Here is a 19,846-nt window from a genome sequence, read left to right as displayed (position 1 = left end):
GTGTCCTTCCCCATACATCATCAGGTAACACATGGTTTTTGTTCCATTTGTAGTGATGTTTTAACTTAGACCACTTGGTTAAGATGGTGTTTATCAGGTTTCTCCACTGTAAAGCTATTATTTTAGGTATAATTTGTTTGTTAATTAATTATAATTAATATCTTTTGGGGACATACTTTGAGATTATATAAATATCCTATTTTCAGCATACCCTTTTCGCTTAATTTTAGCATCCATTGATGATTCCGCGTGTAGCAGTTATTACTGTGGGGTTTGTTTAATAGTAACTTCCTATTTCCATCATTCCTTACACATTTGTTAGAATTCTATAAGGAAAAGCTATTCCCTTATTTTATTTTTTGAACAGAACTAAAACTATATGGTATATACAAACAAATGTGTGTGTGTGTGTGTATAAAACAATGATTTCATGATGATAACTTCATTTCCAGTCCAGTATCACAGAGTTCATTTAGCTTTACCCCATTCCTTATTTGTAATTCTTTTTGCTAACAGTAAAACTCCTAGCTCTCATAATCCACAATATACTTATTTACTCAATCCTGGAATACATATATAAAGTAGTTTCAGAATTGTTAGAGTATGATATTGGGGTACAGTTCTTTATGTCTTTAGCCTGAGAGTATATAGTTACAATACTGTTTTCCAAAGTTACTTAGGTTAGTTCTTCACCACCTTGCCAACTTTTCAGGTGATTATTCATTCTACTTGCAGGAAACATGGAAAACACAGTTTAAGAAAAAAAGTTAATATCTCCAATAATTTCTGCACTGCCAGTTATTTTTTTGATTAACAGATTTTTTTTTCTTTCTTTTAAATAGACTGTTTTTTACAGCAGTTTTAGGTTCACCAATAAATAAATAAGTAAGCAAGCAAGCGTAAAGTACAGAGAATTCCCATATACCTACTCCAGCTCCAGCACTGCACTCCCAGCTTCCCTTACCATCCAGAGTGGAACATTTCTTGCAATCAGTGAACCCACATTGACATCTCATTACCACCCAGAGTCTATAGTTTACATGAGGAGTCACTCCTTGTGTTGTACTTTCTTTGGGTTTGGACAAATGTGTGTTGAATGACATGTATGCACCATTGTAGTGTCATACAGTGCAGTTTCACTGCCCTCAATGTCCTCTCTGCCCCATCTGTTCATCCTGTCCTCCCCCCAAACCTCTAGGAACGACCGATCTTTTTACTGTCTCCATATGGTTTTTTAGAATGTCATATAGTTGGAATCATGCAGTATGTAGTCTTTTCAGATTGGCTTCTTTCATATAGTAATAATACGCATTTTAAGGTTCCTCCATGTCTTTTCACAGCTTGATAGCTTTATTTTCTTTTTAAATTCTGAATAATATTCCATTGTCTGAATGTACCGCAGTTTATCCATTCACCCACTGAAGGACATCTTGGTTGCTTCCAAATTTGGGCAATTATGAATAAAGCTGATATAAAATACATTGTTGTGCAGGTTTTTGTGTGGACATAAGTTTTCAACTTCCTTGGATAAATACCAGGAGTGTGATTGCTGGATCACATGGTAAGAGTACAAGTATGTTTAGTTTTGTAAAAAACTGCCAAACTGTCTTCCAAGGTGGCTGTATCATTTTGCCTTCCTACCAGCAATGAACGAGAGTTCCTGTTGCTCCACGTCCTCACCAGCATTTAATGTTGTCAGTGTTTGGGATTGGGCCATTCTGATAGGTGTTTAGTGGTATCCCATTATTGTTTTAGTTTGCACTTCTCTGACAACTGATTTGGGACATCTTTTTATATGCTTATTTGCCGGCTGTAGAGTTTCCTCCCCTGATGTTCTTTATCAAATTGAGAAGGTTCCCGTCTATTCCTAGTTTGCTGAGAGTTTTTATCGTGAATTGGGTGTTGGATTTTGTCAAATGTCTTTTCTGCAACTATTGATCATGTGATTTTTTTCCTTTAGTCTGTTGATGTGATGGATTACATTAATTGATTTTTTGAAAGTTGAACCATCCTTGTATACCTGGAATAAATGTCACTTGGTTGTGCTATATAATTCTTTTTATATATTGTTGTATTTGATTTTGCTAGTATTTTGTTGAGGTTTTTACACCTATGTTCATGGGAGATGTTGTTCTGTCGTTCTTTTCTCATAACGTCTTTGTCTGGCTTTAGTATTAGGATGATGCCTGCTTCATAGAATGAGTTAGGAACTGTTCCCTGTACGTCTGTCTTGGAAGAGACTGTTGAAAATTCATATAATTTCTTTGTCAATTGTTTGGTAGGTTTAATTGGTGCACCGTTCTGGGGCTAGTGCTTTTAGTTTTGCGAGATTATTATTGGCCTAATTTTTAAAATAAAGACCTATTCAGGTAGTCTTTTTCTTCTGTTTTAAGTTTTGGCAGAATGTATTTTTCTAAGAATTGGTCCTTTTCATCCAGGTTATCAAATTTGTGGGCATAGAATTGTTCATAATATTCTTATCCTTTTAATGTCCATGCAATCAGTAGCGATGGCCCATGTTTTAGTTTTGATGTTAGTGATTTATATTTTCTCTCTTTTTTTCCCTTAGCTACCTGTAATGCTCCATAGTATACTTTACCGTGATTTAACTAGTTCTTCATTTGACATTTTGAGGTTATTTATTTATTTTAAAGATTTTTATTGGGGAACAGTGTGTACTTCCAGGACTTTTTTTTTTTTCTTTTCCCAAGTCAAGTTGTTGTCCTTTCAATCTTAGTTGTGGAGGGCGCAGCTCAGCTCCAGGTCCAGTTGCCATTGCTAGTTGCAAGGGGGCACAGCCCACCATCCCTTCCAGGAGTCGAACTGGCAACCTTGTGGTTGAGAGGACGTGCTCCAACCAACTGAGCCATCCGGGAGGCAGCTCAGCTCAAGGTGCCATGTTCAATCTTAGTTGCAGGGGGCGCTGCCCACCATCCCTTGCGGGACTTGAGGGATTGAACTGGCAACCTTGTGGTTGAGAGCCCACTGGCCCATGTGGGAATCGAACTGGCAGCCTTGGGAGTTAGGAGCGTGGAGCTCTAACCGCCTGACCCACCAGGCCGGCCCAAGGTTATTTATTTTACTAAACAGTGCTGTGATAAATATTTTTATAGATAGTCATACATCATTAATTGTTTAAGTTAATTCCTCCAGGTGGACTTGCCAGATTAAGTGGTAAGCATATTTTATGACTTCATATGTAGTCAAATTGCCATCCAGAAATTTCCCAATTTATTCTTTTACCGATAATGTTTGAGAGTACCTGGCTTCCCAGCATCCCAACTACTGCCAAGTGTTAACAGCAAAATACTTGTACTGGGTAGTGGTACATGGATGTCTGTTGTGGTCTGTAATTTTCTGTGTGTTTAAAATATTTCATAAGTTTTTAAAAACATGTTGCCAGTGTAGCAAAAAAAAGGAATGGTTTAATATTTCTGTCTTAGGTTATTAGTGAGATAGAACATTTTTACATTTATTACTAATTTATATTTCTTTGGTAAATTCTTGGGTTCTTGATATATATTCAGCCAAAAGGGAGAAAAAAACAGGCCATCTTAGTTACCTGCCAAGTTTTAAGGTAGATAGGATATTTATTAGACTTTCTGAAATATTGAAAATAAGTATATTACCTGAATATGGTGGTGTTTCCCAAGAATTTATCCCTCAAAAGGAGAGAATTGGGCCGGCCCGGTGGCTCAGGCGGTTAGAGCTGCGTACTCCTAACTCCGAAGGCTGCCGGTTCGATTCCCACATGGGCCAGTGGGCTCTCAATCACAAGGTTGCCAGTTCAATCCCTCGAGTCCCGCAAGGGATGGTGGGCTCCGCCCCCTGCAACTAAGATTGAACATGGCACCTTGAGCTGAGCTGCCGCTGAGCTCCTGGATGGCTCAGTTGGTTGGAGCGTGGCCTCTCAACCACAAGGTTGCCGGTTCGACTCCCGCAAGGGATGGTGGGCTGTGCCCCCTGCAACTAGCAACGGCAACTGGACCTGGAGCTGAGCTGTGCCCTCCACAACTAAGACTGAAAGAACAACAACTTGAAGCTGAACAGAACCCTCCACAACTAAGATGGAAAGGACAACAACTTGACTTGGAGAAAAAAAGTCCTGGAAGTGCACACTGTTCCCCAATAAAGTCCTGTTCCCCTTCCCCAATAAAATCTTTAAAAAGAGAGAGAGAGAGAGAATCTTTCTCTTTTAAAATGTCTTATAATGGGGGTGGCCGGGTAGCTCAGTTGGTTAGAGCGTGGTGCTAATAACACCAAGATTGCCGGTTCGATCCCTGCATAAGCCACTGTGAGCTTCTGGCTCCTTAAAAAATAATAAATAAATAAAAATAAATAAAAATGAAAGGTCTTACAAGCTTTTTGCTGTTATGGGATAGTTTCTCAATTCTTCTCAGCCACAAAATATTATTTGAGGATGGTATATTAGTCACTGACCTCAATCCATGCTAGTTTTGGATGCTTACAGAGGTCAACTAATAGATCCTTCTTCTTTTTAATAAAGGTGGTAAAGAAATTTAACTATTGCAGTAATTATTCTGGGGTTAAAAAAATCTTACAAATAAGATGTTTGATAACATTTTTAATAAAACAAGTATTAAAATTCACTTACAGAGCCGATGAAAGAATTGACTCATAATTGGATGCCAAAGGGTACTTTTGACTTAGGATAAGCTTCCCCTCAGTGACGTGTTTCACAGGTTCAAAATGTGGTATATCTTAAGCAACTTTAACGGCAATTAAAGTGATGTGCTCTAGAAAATTGTTAGATGACCTAAAATGGTTCTATTGGTGGTAGAAATGCAACATATAAAGAGCTTGAATAAAGTCGACACGCACAAATGGAAAGGGCAATGTCTCTAAATCTTTTTTGTTGTTAAAACTATTGCACAGAAAGGAACACCGATCATGAGCGTACTGTTCAGTGAATTTATCACTAATTGAATATACCTGTTATCTTAGTCAAAATACCATAGACTGGGTGGCTTAAACAGTAGAAATTGCTCACAGTTCTGGAGACTAGAAAGTCCAAGATCAAGGTGTTCGTTTCCCTCTAAGGGCCCTCTTCCTGGTTTGTAGAAGGCTGCTTTCTTCCTATATCCACACATGATAGAGAGAAAGATCATCTCTCTTGTCTGTTAGGGCACTAATCCCACTCATGAAGTCTCCACTCCCATGACCTAAGTACCTCCCAAAGGTGCCACCTCCAGATACCATCGTACTGGGGATTGGGGCTTCAGCATATGAATTTGGGAGTGGGCAACACAAACATTCAGTCCACAGCACCTGTGTAACCACCACTCAGGTTAAACAGAACGGTGCTCCATATGCAGAAGCCCTTCCTACCTCTCGGTCAACATCCTTTCTACCCTTCCCAGAGGTTATCACTGTCCTAGTTCAAATACTGTAGAGTCCTTTGACTTGCTTTTGAGTCTTCTGTGTATGGAATCACACAGCTAGCATTCTCCTATCTGATTTTTATGCTTAGTATTTTTTAATTCATCTTGTGTATAACGGATGTGTTCGTTTCATTGTTGTACAGTCTTCCAGTATAAGAATATATGTATCATAATTTATTCATTAGTTCCACTGTTAAAGGACATGTAGTTTTTTTTTCCATTTGGGGCTATTTCAAAGTTGTTAGTTCTCTTGGTGAATAGGTATGCTCGTTTCTGTAATGCCCACGAGTGGACTTGTTGGATTTTGTGTCTTCAGTCTGTCACTTAGTAGTTTAAACTTTCATTGATTGCTACCTAGATACAGTCATTCAGTAGCTATTGATCCCCCTACTTCAGTAGTTCCTCTTATTTGCAGTTTCGTTTCTGCAGTTACAGTAACACATGATCTGAAAATGTTAAATGAAAAATTCCAGAAATAAGCAATTCATAAGTTTTAAACTGTGTGCCATTCTGAGTAGTGTGCTGAAATCTCATGCTGTCCTGCTCTGTCCCGCCCAGGACGTGAAGCATCCTTTTGTCCAGCTGTCCACACTGTCTGTGCTCCCTGCCCGTTAGTCACTTAGTAGCCGTCCCACTTATCAGATCGACTGCTGTGGTGTCTCGGTGCTTATGTTAAGTCACCTTTATTGTACTTAATAATGCCACATTCACATGACTTACTACTGTATATTGTTACAATTGTTCTATTTTATTGTTTGTTATTGTTAATCTCTTACTATGCCTAATTTATAAATTAAGCTTTATCATAGGCATGTGTAGGAAAAAACACAGTTTGTATAGGGGTCAGTACTGTCTGTATTTTCAGGCATCCACTGGGGGTCTTGGAACGTATCCTTGCAGATAAGGGGGACTACCGTATGTTTATATGTCTGTCAGTGTATAGGTATTGGGGGTACAGTTGTCATTAAGACGACATTATTTTAAAATTTAAATGTTCAAGACTAGTTAAATTAATAAATTAAGTGTAAATAGACATTTGACTAATTTTATTCATATCCTTAAACATTTATTCTTTCAAGATCAGTCAGATTGCTTTTTGCCCATCTTTTTGTTGGGAAAAGTGGTTGTTCCCTTCTAGTTAGAGTCCTCTAATTTTCACTTAGATATAGTCATTGGGAACCAGAGCTTTGGGAAAGAATTGGGGCGTGATAAGGAGGATGGAGGGTGGCAGTGGAGTGCATGGTTAGAGGAGAAAATGCTGGAGGCAGGCAGGGTGCCGTACGCTCTGGGCGGGGGCAGGCTGAAGCGGGCCGGGCAGGGTATGGCAGGGGGGGAAGGATGCAGTAAGTGAATCTCTTTGTTCTGGTAATAGTCTGCCAGCCCTGAAAGCTTTGTTTTGTTTTGTTTCTTTGTATTGATTGAAGTATAATCCACATACCATAAAATACACCCTTTCAAAATATACAACTTAGTGTCTTTTAGTATATTCTCAAGGTTGTGCAATCATCATCGCCAATTCCTGAACATTTCCATCACCCCGAAGAGAAACCCTGTACCTATTAGCAGTCACTCCCCGTGCTCTACTTTCTCTACTCTCGCCCACCCCATGCCCTAAACCTCCATTAATCTACTTTCTGTCTGTATGGATTTGCCTGTTTAAGATGTTTCACATAAATGGGATCACACACTTTTTTCTTGGCTGGCTTCTTTTAATTAGCACAATGTTTTCAAAGTTCATGCAGGTTATACTGTGACTCAGTACTTCGTCCTTTTTTACGGTTGAATATTCCATTGTATGGATGTAACACATTTTCTTTAGTTGACGGACATTTGGGTTGTTTCCACTTTTGACTATTATGAATAATGCTACTATGAACATTCAGGTACAAGTTTTTGTGTGGACGTATGTTTTCAGTTGTCTTGAGTATATATCTAGAAGTGAATCTGTGTTTTTCAAGAGCATTCTCCAAATGGATCGCCTGTTAAGCCCATATAGGAATTTTCACAGTTCCAGGGGGGATTTCTTCTGTTTTGGAGGCTTTGGGCATTCACGTTGCCATTTTGAATTCTCCCGTGGGCTGTGGGGGTTTATTTAACCGGATGCCTCACGGCACTTGATGCCCTGGACATGGATCAGTCTTTGTTATTTGGGTTTTAAGCATATCAGGATTTGCAGTTGACACTTGAACAGTTAATTTTCTTCTTTCCATTACTTGCAGGTTCTCAGAGTCAACCATTAAATGGCACATTTGTTGTTTCTGCCTATGCATCTGATAATGCTCACGTTGTCTAGTTCCTGGAGTATTTTGGTTTAAACGTATAGGGCAAAGGTCTTTCTCTTTTCTTTTCTCTGCTTTGCTTTTCCTTTCTTTTCTTTGACCTGATTCCTGAGTATTGTGAATCCAGAGCAATGCAGGGTATGTTCGGTTCCCTATGCACTGGAGGAGTGCCAGCTCAGAAACATGTTTGTGTTTGTTCCTAGCAGGTTTCCAAGCTCAGCTGGACCTCTTTAAGGTCAGAGAACATTAGTTTGGGCGCCTTGCCTAGGAAAATGTTTCTTGTGGCTCTTCTGAGTGCGTGGGATGAAGGGGGCTCTCCGTTGTCAGACATTTGCTTAAGTTGTTTCAAGATAGTACTGAGGCCCTGAGAAATATGGGATAAAGGAGTAAAGAGCTAAACCAGACACAGTACTTGGGAAATGACTAGGAAAGATCTCCATACAACCGTGTTTCCCTGAAAATAAGACCTAGCCAGACAATCATCTCTAATGCGTCTTTTGGAGCAAACATTAATATAAGACCTGGTCTCATTTTACTATAATATAACATATAGTATAGTATAATATAATATATAATATAATACCGGGTCTTATATAATATAAGACCCGATATAAGACCCGGTCTTATATTAATTTTTGCTCCAAAAGATGCATTAGAGCTTATTGTCTGGCTAGGTCCTATTTTCGGGGAAACACAGAATAAAGCAGTGTCAGCAGATACCATTGGACATCTCTAGATTGAAAGGTCCATGAGAACAGGGACTGTTTCTTTTCTTCTTTTCACTTTTTTTCCCTTCACTACCCAAATGGTTTAGAACTATACCTGGCAACATATGATGTACTAAAGTACCTGTTAACTAGATTAATAAATGTTGAATAAAGTGGTTTCTGACACTATATTCCTTCTTCATACGCCCTTAGGAATCTTTTGTATTTTCGCGTAATGTAAAAGGCTCTAGTCCTCCCAGCCTGAGCAACCTCTCGACTTGCCAGATTCTGGTACTTCTAATACGTTTCTACCTTGTAACCTGTGATAGCAAATAGTACTATGGTATTTCTGTTCTGACAGAGATAGCCACATCTTGTTCTGACTTCCAAAGTCTTGTCTGATTCTCGTCCTCATACTCCGGAAGTAGTGAGAAGAACAACTTGGAAAGTGCAGGGTAGGTTGTCAAGGGCCTTGCATTTAGTCTTTGATTTGAAGACATGTTTGGGGGCGGGGGGGCACAAGAATGTGACAAAATTAAAATGACACTGTAGGGAAACTTCTTTGGTAGCATATAGATTTGACTAGAGGGGAGAAACGACAGAGGAAAAGGTCCCTTAGGATCTAGAGCAGTCGTTGAGATGTGAGGAGGTAATGGTTTCCACTAAGGGCTGGAAGCAGATGTGAAAGGGAAAAGTCAGGTTGGAAAGAGTTTGAAGAATCTCTAGGGTTTTGTAGCACTGGATGTTGAACAGAGAGGGGGACAGATTCAAAGGCCACTCAGAGGTTAGAAGAATGGTAGTACCTTGAACAGAAATAAAGCAGGTGGAAAGGGACATCATCTGGGAGGAAAAGATGAAGATGATTGTTTTGGATGTGTTGAGTGTGAGGTGACAGCAGGACCTTTAGGTAACTGTTAGAGATAACAGGACTGGACCCAAAAAAATGAGGTTTTTCATTGTCATTTTTTATAACTTTTGTTCTTAACTAGTTTATTCTACAGCTTTCTCTTTATTTCGTAGTCTGTGTCTTTTGAGCAAAGTACCTACCGCTGCCTATCAAAAGCATCTATGTCAATTAGGATTAGATTTGGTTGTGAGTGACAGAACACTGAAAATAAGAGGTTTAAATGAGTTTGTTTATTTTCTCTCTAATGAAATACAGAGTGGCATTGGGTCTATAGTTTTTTGCCTAAGAAAAAAAGAATGGTGGGTGGTTACCTCCCTAAAATGGTGGTTGAACCAGTTTATATTCAGAAGTCTATCAGCTCTCTATTTTATTTATCTTTTCAGGGCGCTGTTTCTGTAGAAAGTATGTCAGCAGGGTTCTCTGAAATGTCTGGGCATGGAAAGCCATTGAAGCCAGGGAACCTAACAGAGACAGCCTTAAGAGAGCTAAGGTTTGGGTGGGAGGTAGTAGAGAAAGAGCCAGTAGAAATAGTCTCTTTCCAATGGTGAGGCCCGAAGCATAGCTGCTGGTTCTTTGGGGGATGCCTGGGGAGCAGCGTGCAGCCGTTGCGGGGAGCGCAGCAGTGTGGCCGATGCAGTGTGTGAGGACTCAGGACTCGTGGGCCTCATCTGCTCTCTTGGTTTTTCCTGCCACCTCCCGCCATCAGCTCTGTAAGAAAAAGAAATGAGAGAGAAGTGGTGTGCTTCTGTTATTCAGTAAACACAACAAAATAAGAAGCTTTACATTTTCCACATGGATGTTAGAAACTCCTTTCCACTACAGTGACTCGATTTCAAGAGCATTCGTGTGTGTGGAATTTAGAAGCCACTCTTTCCAGAAGAAAAGAGCCAGCGGAGCTAGAACAAGAGTCATCTCAGAATACGAAAGAGTGTTATAGAGCTGCCGTGCAACTATGTGGGGGAAATGGTCCTAATTGCAGTGGAAGGGAGTCCCTCTTTCTTCTGGTATAAAAACCTCTGCCCTGCATACCCCAACAATTATTTTTGGGTTAACTGAGAAAATCGTTAGGAAAGAACAAGCGGTATCTTGTTTCTGCATCTGTTCTACTCTACTTTAGAAGTACTTTGATTTCATAATGATGTGATTGAAACCAACTGAGAAATGAGAAAAATCAAATAAAACGAAGGTTATAGAAACCTGAACTCTGAAGGGAATTCTGAGGATTATCAGTAAGATATGTTCAAGCATAATCTACTTCCACTAAGAATTCGGTCGTATCTTTGTTGGGAAATAAATATTTGGTTAACAAGGGAAACCTTAACTAGACTGAGGTCTTTCTACACATTGGATGAAACATACAAAGTTATAATAAACTGAAAGTTTCAAAAATATTTGCGTTTTTGGCCAGCCGGGTGGCTCAGGTGGTTGGAGCACCGTGCTCCTAACGCCGAGGTCACCGGTTCAATTCCCACATGGGCCAGTGAGCTGCGCCCTCTACAGCTAAGATTGTGAACAACGGCTCTCCCTGGAGCTGGACTACAGTGAGCAGCCGGAGGTGGGGGTGAGTGGCCGGCAGCCGGCGAGAGGGGCCGTGAGCTGCTGTGAGTGGCTGACCACGACTGGCAACCGACTGCCTTAGCTAGGGGAGCGCAAGGCTCATAACACCAGCATGGGCCAGGGAGTTGTGTCCTACACAACTAGACTGAGAAACAACAGCTTGAACTGGAGTGGGGGGGGTTGAGGAGTGGGGAGGAAAATATATATTTGCGTTTTAGTGGTTCACAGGTGTTGAATTATTCTAAGTACTAATAGCTGGAGCTTGTCAGTTGTTTCTCTATAGTAAGATGCTTGTGGTGAAGGAATCTGCTGAATGCCCTGTGAGTCCCTCTGATAGAGACTCATCTTCTCAAAGAAGTTAGAAAAGACTGGGCTGTTTCAATTATTTACTTCTTTGCTTCTCATTTATTTGTGTGTGTGTTTATATTTTACCTCTTTGTTTTTGACTGAAGTGACTCTTAAAATGGGAGAGTCTTATGGATCCTTGGGTAGACAAGTCTGTCCTTCCCAAGTCTTCCTGTACCTAAGTTAATGAAATGATCTCCCAGGACTGCAGATCACTGATATTCTTTTATAATGGCAAGAAGCATTTTCTGGAGGAACTGGGATCTTACTTTAAAATACACAAAGACTGGCAGGGAGCGGTGGTGGAGTGGGTGGAATATGTTCTCAGCATCAGATGCCTTTAAAATAATCAAGTCACTGTATGTCAGGGCCTGGTCTACAGTGTATTGTATTCCTGGAGCAGAGTTCATCTTGACACCGTGACTGCGGCCAGCTCTGAGCCTGGTGGGTGGCTCAGTGAAATAGGCCAGCCACATTGCTTCAAAGAACACAAATAGGATTTAGCAAGAGGCTGATTGTGTCCTCTTAGGAAATGACAGCTAAACTGCTCTGGTAGTGAACAATGTTATTAAGGAGGATTTTAGAAAGTGTTTTTGTTGTGCTTTTGTGCTTTCATCTGAACAAGAAAACATATCTCAAGGTAAGTAGTAGTCAAGAAGGCAGTGTCTTTTTGCCCATCAACCTTAAATTGGACCCTGAAGTAGGATTCTGTTTCCAGTGGAGGTTCCATCAGGGCCTTACCTCGTGGCTGCTCCGAGGGTACAGAGGTCAATGAACAGAGCTACAGAGTTGTCACAGAGCATTCTGTGTGTTCCCCTCAGGATTTTTGGTCTGTACTCCCTTCATTCTTCTCTCTCCTCCTTTCCTCTTTCTGTTGCATTTTGTATTTGGCCTTTGGGAATACTGAGTTTTACAAAACATTTGAGCTATAACATATCCTTGTACCAGAAAGAGTGAGCCTGGCTGCTTTGCAAAAGATTTCTGTAAAAACTACCCTAATACTAAGAGGAATGACGCACATCTGTTTTAAACCTGTTGTTTTGTTCCTCTTGCTTTATTTTTTAAAGAGACCACCGTAAAGACCACCTTGAGCAAGGCAGTTTGGGAGACTGGCAACACTGTCAAGAAGCAGCATCTTTATGGGGGTCTCTGAAAACTCCCTGTGGGTCCATTGCTTTGTGAATTTCTTTAGACTTGACCTTGTGCATCTTTTTATCAGAAGCCACTTCTTTGGTGTGGCAAGTATTTTGAGTTGGCTGAAAGTTTAAAAACAAAACCAAACAGAAAAAGCAGTATGGTGGAAAGAAAACCTGACTTTTTAGTCCCTTGTATGTTGCTAACTAGCTCCGTGATCTTTGCCAGGCGGCTCCGTGTATCTCAGCCACACTTTCCCATGTGAAAACAGGTTTTGTAGATGCCCTACTTGTGAGGATTGAGTGAGATGACATTTGAGAAGAATGCGTTTGTAAGCTGTAATTGCTTTGTGGCTAAAGAATACTATCTCTGATAAGCAGTAGCAGTTCGCAGCCACCAGTAGCCTCCTTCTCCCATGCTGTGTTTGGAAGAAGCACAAATCTGTGAAGAGGAATTGCTGATTTTTCGGTGTGAGTTGTATGCACTAGCCTCACATACTTTTCCCGCCTTTTGATCCTGCCTCTCTCTCTCTTCATACTTTAATGAGATGATCTGTTACATCACACAGCAGCTGTATTCTCAGTACAAAGTTTACCTGTGACTGTGCTTGTGTTGGCGCTCTTCAACAGAGATGCAAAGCTCCTGGCCAGAAACATGCTGTCCCATTTCCTCGGTGCCTCCCCAGCAGCCTACGAATCCTGGGGCTTAGTGATGAGCCAGTGGAGCATAGTGGAGTCTCAATTTTCTGACCCAAGTCCTTCTCACAGGTTGACATCATGAAATGGAGTTAGGAAGTCTCCAAGAGCAGCTGCTGAAAGGGGGAAATGGAAATGTGCGAGTTGAATTCAGCAGCCCTCAGACCTGGAGTATGCTCCTCTGCTGTCTCGGGGGAGAGGAAGGACTTGCTTTGCTGTTCAGGAGGGCAATTATCTCTCGCTTTTTGCAGCTTCACATTAAGACCCCTTGAGGTGTACTTAGGAACACCTGTATGTGAGGGCTGTGGGCTTGGGAGGATTTTAGCAGGTTTTCGTCTGATTGAACCTTAGTCCAACACTACTGAGAAAGGAGGTATCTTTGGGTTTCCTTTGAAATACATGGTGCCTCTCTAGGAGCCAGACCTGGTTAATCAAGCTTGTGGTCTTCATGGTACCTTTGCTTTAGTAGCTTAATAAATGACCCAATAATTCAAATGATGAATAAAAATTGTAATGTGTGAAGATGGTAGATGATAGACAGTTAAAAGTGGACAACCAAAAAGTGATGAAATCTTCCTACCCATGTGTTAATCCAGCTCCCTACAGGTCACTTCCCTAGGATATACTGGCATATCTTTGCTCTGTGAAATGTGAAGAAGGGGCATTGCGGGGGTATAGGTAGGGTGTACTGTATGTCACACTCAGGCGTGGTGTGCCGGGGCACGAAGTCATAGATGAACCTGGTTGTTCTCATTCAAGTTGTTCCTCTGTCTGTTTATTCTTATTAAAACAATAGTGATATTAAAACCATTTCATGTTCTTTAGCAGTGGTCTCTGGCAGCCTTAAGTCTAGCCGTGTGCAGGTCGAAAAGAAAGTGCTTAGTTGTAAGGGACTCTGAGGAATAAGAAATCATTGTCTTTGTAAAACATGAAGTAAAGGTAATCTTCTCAAAGTTGACATATCAGTGAGTACTTCTGGCAGATTTCCCTACCTCAACAGAAAGTCACCCATAGCTCCTGGAACTGTGTGTTTGTTACTTGAGAAGTATAAAGTGCTCCTTGCCTTATAAATACCTGAGTCTACTAATGCCTCCAAGTGGTGAAATCAGAATTTGCAGTTGACTGTGACACAGTAGTGCCTTTTTCTGGTGGCACTGTTCACTGTTCATATGTCAACCCACACATTATTAAGGTCTGGGTGTACGAGGTGTGACCAAAAATTACAGTAAAGGTTTAAATTTTTAAAAATTTATTACAGTAAAAGACACATTGCCATTAATCCACCTCAAAATACTCCCCCTCGCTTCAAACTCACTTATCCCATCGTTCTTGCCACTTTCTGAAGCAGTTCTGGAAGTCCTCTTTTGTGAGTGTCTTTAGTTGCACTGCCGTGGCTGCCTCGATGTCCTGAATTGATTCAAAATGTTTACCTTTCACGGTCATTTTGACTTTGGGAAAGAGCCAGAAGTCACACGGTGCCAGATGCAGTGAATAAGGTGGATAAGGGCACACCATAATGTTTTCATTTGACAGAAATTGCCATAAACCAGAAGCGATGAGTGACACGGAGCATTGTCATGATGGAGGATGAAACCATTTGCTCATTTCATGTAAAGGCGTTGTTCGTGATCTATGATTTACTTTAAAACACACCTTCTCTCAGCCGTAGCTCACACCCACTGGCTGCACCAAACAAGTTGAAACTTGTCACATGCTGTTACTAAGGTTCAACGCGCGCTTCCTGTACTGAAGATCCCTGCCTTTCCATGGGATGGCACTTGGCAGCAGCATTCCCCGTCTTTTTTGATCACACCACGTATACTGTACTCTATGACAGCAGTACCTGCTCCAGAGTCAGTCTTCTGGGGATAGTTGGATCCATTCAGTCTTTGGTTCACAAGCACTTATCAAGTTCCTTTTCTGTACCAGGTACTGGACGTGGTAGGATAATAAAAGGTCACGATTTAGCCTGGCTGCTAAGATTTGGTCCAGCAATTGACAGCTAACACTAAGCGCTCTCGTACAGCTGCAGGTTCTGAGTGCAGTGACCATGCCCTTTGAAAGCGTGGTCTTTCGGGAGGTTGAAATGAGTTGTGAAATATTACTACGTGACAAACAAGTGGGATGAAATGAGTGACTCTACCCCGTCTCATCTCACTTGCTGGTGCTGGTCCTCGTCTGGCACTTAAGGCTCGAAATATATTTATTGAGCCTTCACTATATTCCATGCTAAGTTCTTACATGTATTAATTTACTTAATTGTCATAACCACCTTATAAAGTAGGTACTGTCATTCCTACTCTACCGATGAGGAAACTGAAGTGCAGAGAAGTTAAGGACCTTGCTGAAGGTCATGGAGTGGAGGCAGGATTCAAATTTAGGGAACATGCCCCAGAGCCCTATGTTTTTAAATGGTGTAATATTCTGTCTCTGGTGGAAGCATACCATCTGGTGGGTAGAGCTTGGCAGAGTGCTATTCCCCTGACCCTCCCTGCCTGCAGCGCTTTTCTCTCTCTGGATTGGCTCCTCTCCATAATACTGAATAGCAGCTGGTGAATGCGGCAGGAGGTCCTACTCTGTTGTCCCAGATGTGAACCTGCCTCTGCCTTTAACCAGTTGGGTGACCTTGCTTCTCTGACACATTTCCTCGTCTGTAAAGTGGACCTGATAATCATTTAGGGGGTGAAATACGATGACATACTTAACAGTTTCTGGCTCTGAGTAAGCACTTAATAAATGTTAGCAAATTTTTATTATCATCGTTCTCTAGCCTTGAGAATGAGCCAGGAAACAATTTCTCAGAAACCAGATTCTAGAAGCTAGGTAGGCAGTCAGTTTTCCTTTGGTTTTGACAAGACAATAATTTTATTCTGTGTATTTCTCTTGACTCTTTTGGTGTGAAAAGCAGAGAGGTAAAGCATTATTTGACAGATGTATGGATTCAAGCAAGAAACTGAGGTCCAATTGCAAAGAAATGCCTTGTATAACTCAGAGCCCTGTCTGAGGAGACACAGAGGACCCTAGAGGGCGGAGAAGGAACAGCGCAGGGGCTAGTTCCAGAGTCGCATCCTCGGTTAGTTCACTTACAAGTGTGGGTGAGGGTCCCTTGTCAGTAGGCAGAGATATTTTTCCTCTGCTTTAACACGTGTCTGCTGGTTAGTGTTTATTAAACAAAACTTACTTTTTCTTGATGTGAACTGGAATTTGTGCCTTGTCCAAAATGCAGAGGCAGAGGAGTTCTATAACTGAAGGCTTGTTGAACCCCTTTCCCTGCCTGTTCCTGTGCCAGACTTTCTCAAAGTGCTTATTTGCCAGTCGTTGATTCTCAGATCGCATGGCTGGCTCACTCTGTAGGCTCCAAGCCGGAGTGCTGCTGCCGCCGCCACCACCACCACCACCACCACCACTGCTGCCGCCACCAGCCGTGCAGTTTCCTCATATAAGGATGTGACCGCCATGAAGCTTTCACCTTCCTCCTTTCTTCCCGTCTTCAGTGTTGCACCTCTTTCTCCTGGTGCTTTTGCCATGCAGCCAGTGTTGCAAAGAAAGTTTTCAGGCACCAAAGTTAAGATCCCTTCCTCCCTCTCCAAGGAGATTTCAGTTAGCCGTGGAAAAGAAGATAATTGAGGGGCTCCTGTGCCTCTGTGCTGCAGAAGGAAGAGTTGGCTTCCAGATAGTGTGCGAGCCCCCAAGCCAGGTGGGGAACTTGCTGGGGCTCCTCCTGACCTGTGGAGGAGTAGACTGGGCCTAACCTGCCCAAGGACAGCGTCCCAACACACCGGAGCCACGGCCAAAGACTGGGTCATCTCCCACTCCCTTTTTCTAAGCTTAAGCTTGCTCTCCCATCCTGCCCCAAGTCTGGGGCTTAAAACAGCCATTTCCTTTTGTTGATGAATTAGCTCACTCTTTGTAAAATGTTTCAGCTTAGGGACTGGAAAGGCTCTCTGTGCCTTCCTGTCTCTCTATGTCTCTGAGGGTTGATGTTGATGGCTTCTGTCTTTGTCTTCGCAGGGAACTCTAATGATCCATGACAAAGAAGTCACCCTCGAGTATGTAACAAACCTGGATTTTTGGTATTGCAAACGGGTAAGTGCCAAGAATTCCTTTCCTTAGAAGTAAGGATCTGGCATCACAGCTCCTCCGTGTTTCCCAGAATGCTTCCTGAGTGTGCATTGCCAAGAGCAAAGCTCTTCTTCCATGGTTCACTTCAGATGAACTGAAGGTCAGGGCAAGGTCATCCTTAGTTCCTGCTTCTCAGCTTCTGCCTGTGTCCATAGAGGGTCCATGCTTTCTGTTGATTATGAACTAAAAGAATAACAGTCCCTTGATTTAAAGCCTCTTCCCGATTACCTTTCCTGGGGGTGACTACAGGGGAATTAGTGTTTGAAAAGGTAGATTTAGAGAGGCTGGTTCTGTGGGACGTGTACATTTTTTGGATATTTGGAGGTTTCCAAGGATATAGAACTTCAGGTGCCGTGGCATTTTACCTCTGTTAAACTCCATATTCTTGTGGAATGGCATATTGAGATTTTAGGCTCTACTCATTAGAAGTCTGGTTTGATTGCAGTTGACCATGAAAATACAATTTGTCATTTTTTTATTGCTACTACTTAGTTTCAAAAATAATTATGAAACATGTATAAAGTTTCTGAGCCATTATTTTATTATAGAACTTAATAAAAGTCAGTAAAAACTAGCTTGACATTTTACTAATCTCAGTGAAATATAATTTGTATAGCTGAGGTTGTCATTAACCAAAGCACTCGTATTTCATGGATATACTGTTCCCTTAAGAACATGTGTTAATTTAGGAAAATATTTTTAAAATTGTAGTAAAATACACGTAACATCAAATGTACTGTTTGAACCTTTTAAAAGCATGTACTTCAGTGTCATTAAGTACACTCACAATGTTGCACAACCATCAACACTGTCTAGTCTAGAACTTTTGTATCACCCCAGAAGGAAACCTCGCATCTATTAAGCAGTCCCTTCCCATTCCCCTTCCCTTTAATTCCTGGAAACCACTAACCTTTCTATCTCTGGATTTGCCTATTCTGGACATTTAATGTAAGTGGTGGAATCATGCAGTATGAATTTTGTGTCTGCTTCCTTTCACTTAGCATGTTTTCAAGGTTTATCATGTAGCACGTATTAGTACTTCGTTTTTATGGCTGAATAATACTATATAACTATACCACATGTTTATCCATTCATCAGTTGATGGGCACTTGGGTTGTTTCCACTTCTTGACTATTGTAAATAAGACTGCTATGGTATTCATGTCCAAGTTTTTATTTGAACACCTGTTTTCAGTTCTTCTGAGTATATATACCCAGGAGTGAAATTGTTGGATCATGTGATACTTTTGTCCACCAGTTTTCCACAGACAGTAGTAGCTGCATCATTTTACATTCCCACCAGCAATGTAGAGGATTCCAATTTCTCCACGTCTTTGCCAATATTTGTTATTTTCCATTTTTTTGTAATAGCCATCCTCGTGGGTGTGAAGTAATATGTCACTGTGGTTTTGATTTGCATTTCCCTCACTAGTGATGGTGAGCATCTTTATGTGCTTGTTGCCTCTTGTATCTTCTTTGGAAAAATTTTTATTCAAGACCTTTGCCCAATTTTTGTTGTTGTTGTGTTTAAGATTTTTTTATTGGTGAAGGGGAACAGGACTTTATTGGGGAACAGTGTGTACTTCCAGGCCTTTTTTCCAAGTCAAGTTGTTGTCCTTTCAATCATAGTTGTGGAGGGTGCCGTTCAGCTTCAAGTTGTTGTCCTTTCAGTCTTAGTTGTGGAGGGCGCAGCTCAGCTCCAGGTCCAGTTGCCGTTGCTAGTTGCAGGGGGCGCAGCCCACCATCCCTTGCGGGACTGGAGGAATTGAGAGACTGCACTCCAACCAACTGAGCCATCCGGGAGGCAGCTCAGCTCAAGGTGCCGTGTTCAATCTTAGTTGCAGGGGGCAGAGCCCACCATCCGTTGCAAGAGTCGAGGAGTTGAACCGGTAACCTTGTGGTTGAGAGCCCACTGGCCCATGTGGGAATCGAACCGGCAGCCTTCGGAGTTAGGAGCCCAGAACTCCAACCGCCTGAGCCACCCGGCCGGCCCTCCTTTGCCCATTTTTAATTAGGTTGTCTTTTTGTCATTAGAAGTTCTTTATATATGCTGGATGTTGATCCCTTATCAGATATGTGATTTGCAAATATTCTTTCCCATTCTGGGGGTTGTCTTTTACTTTCTTGATCGTATTCTTTGATGCAGAGAAATTTTAGTTGTGATGCTGTTCATTTTATTTATGATTTTCCTTTGTTGCTTGTTCTTCGGTGTCATAAAACCATTGCCAAATCAAAGGTCATAAAGATTTACCCCTATGTTTTCTTCTAAGAATTTGTTTTTTAGCTTTTATTTATTTTTTTAAGTGTGTTTTTCGAGGACCCATCAGCTCCAGGTCAAGTAGTTGTTTCAATCTAATTGTGGAGGACGCAGCTCACACTAGCCCATGTGGAGATCGAACCAGCAACCCTGGTGTTACGAGCGCGCTAACCAACTGAGCTAACCGGCTGCCCCTCTTCTAAGAATTTTATAGTTTTGGCTTTTATATTTAGAACTTTGACTTATTTTGAGTTGATTTTTGTTCATGATGTGAGGTAAGGGTCCAAATTCATTCTTTGGCGTGTTGATATTCACCTATCCCTGCATCATTTGTTGAATTAACTGTTCTTTCCCCATTGAATGGTCTTGGCACCCTTCTTGGAAAACAATTGACCCTGTATTTAAAGGTTTATTTCTATAGACTCTCAATTTTATTCTGTTG

The 19,846-nt window shown here is 41.4% G+C and overlaps 1 protein-coding gene across 8 annotated transcripts in view; it reads left to right on the top strand.

Annotated features, from left to right (window-relative positions):
- RBM6 (RNA binding motif protein 6) overlaps window positions 1–19,846 on the top strand; it is a 92,698-nt gene that overhangs the window by 54,244 nt on the left and 18,608 nt on the right. For all 8 annotated transcript variants that reach the window (XM_019723809.2, XM_074312312.1, XM_019723806.2 and 5 more), the window contains one exon: window positions 17,038–17,112. In XM_019723809.2, the coding sequence (XP_019579368.2) occupies window positions 17,047–17,112 (66 nt within the window). In that variant the 5' untranslated portion in view covers window positions 17,038–17,046. The remainder of the gene's footprint in view (window positions 1–17,037; window positions 17,113–19,846) is intronic.

The sequence above is a fragment of the Rhinolophus sinicus genome, chromosome 5, assembly GCF_057876585.1.
Source record: "Rhinolophus sinicus isolate RSI-liver-muscle chromosome 5, RSI-T2T, whole genome shotgun sequence".
Classification (NCBI taxonomy): domain Eukaryota; kingdom Metazoa; phylum Chordata; class Mammalia; order Chiroptera; family Rhinolophidae; genus Rhinolophus; species Rhinolophus sinicus.
Note: the sequence above shows the minus strand (reverse complement) of the source record. Positions and strands in the feature narration are given on the sequence as shown.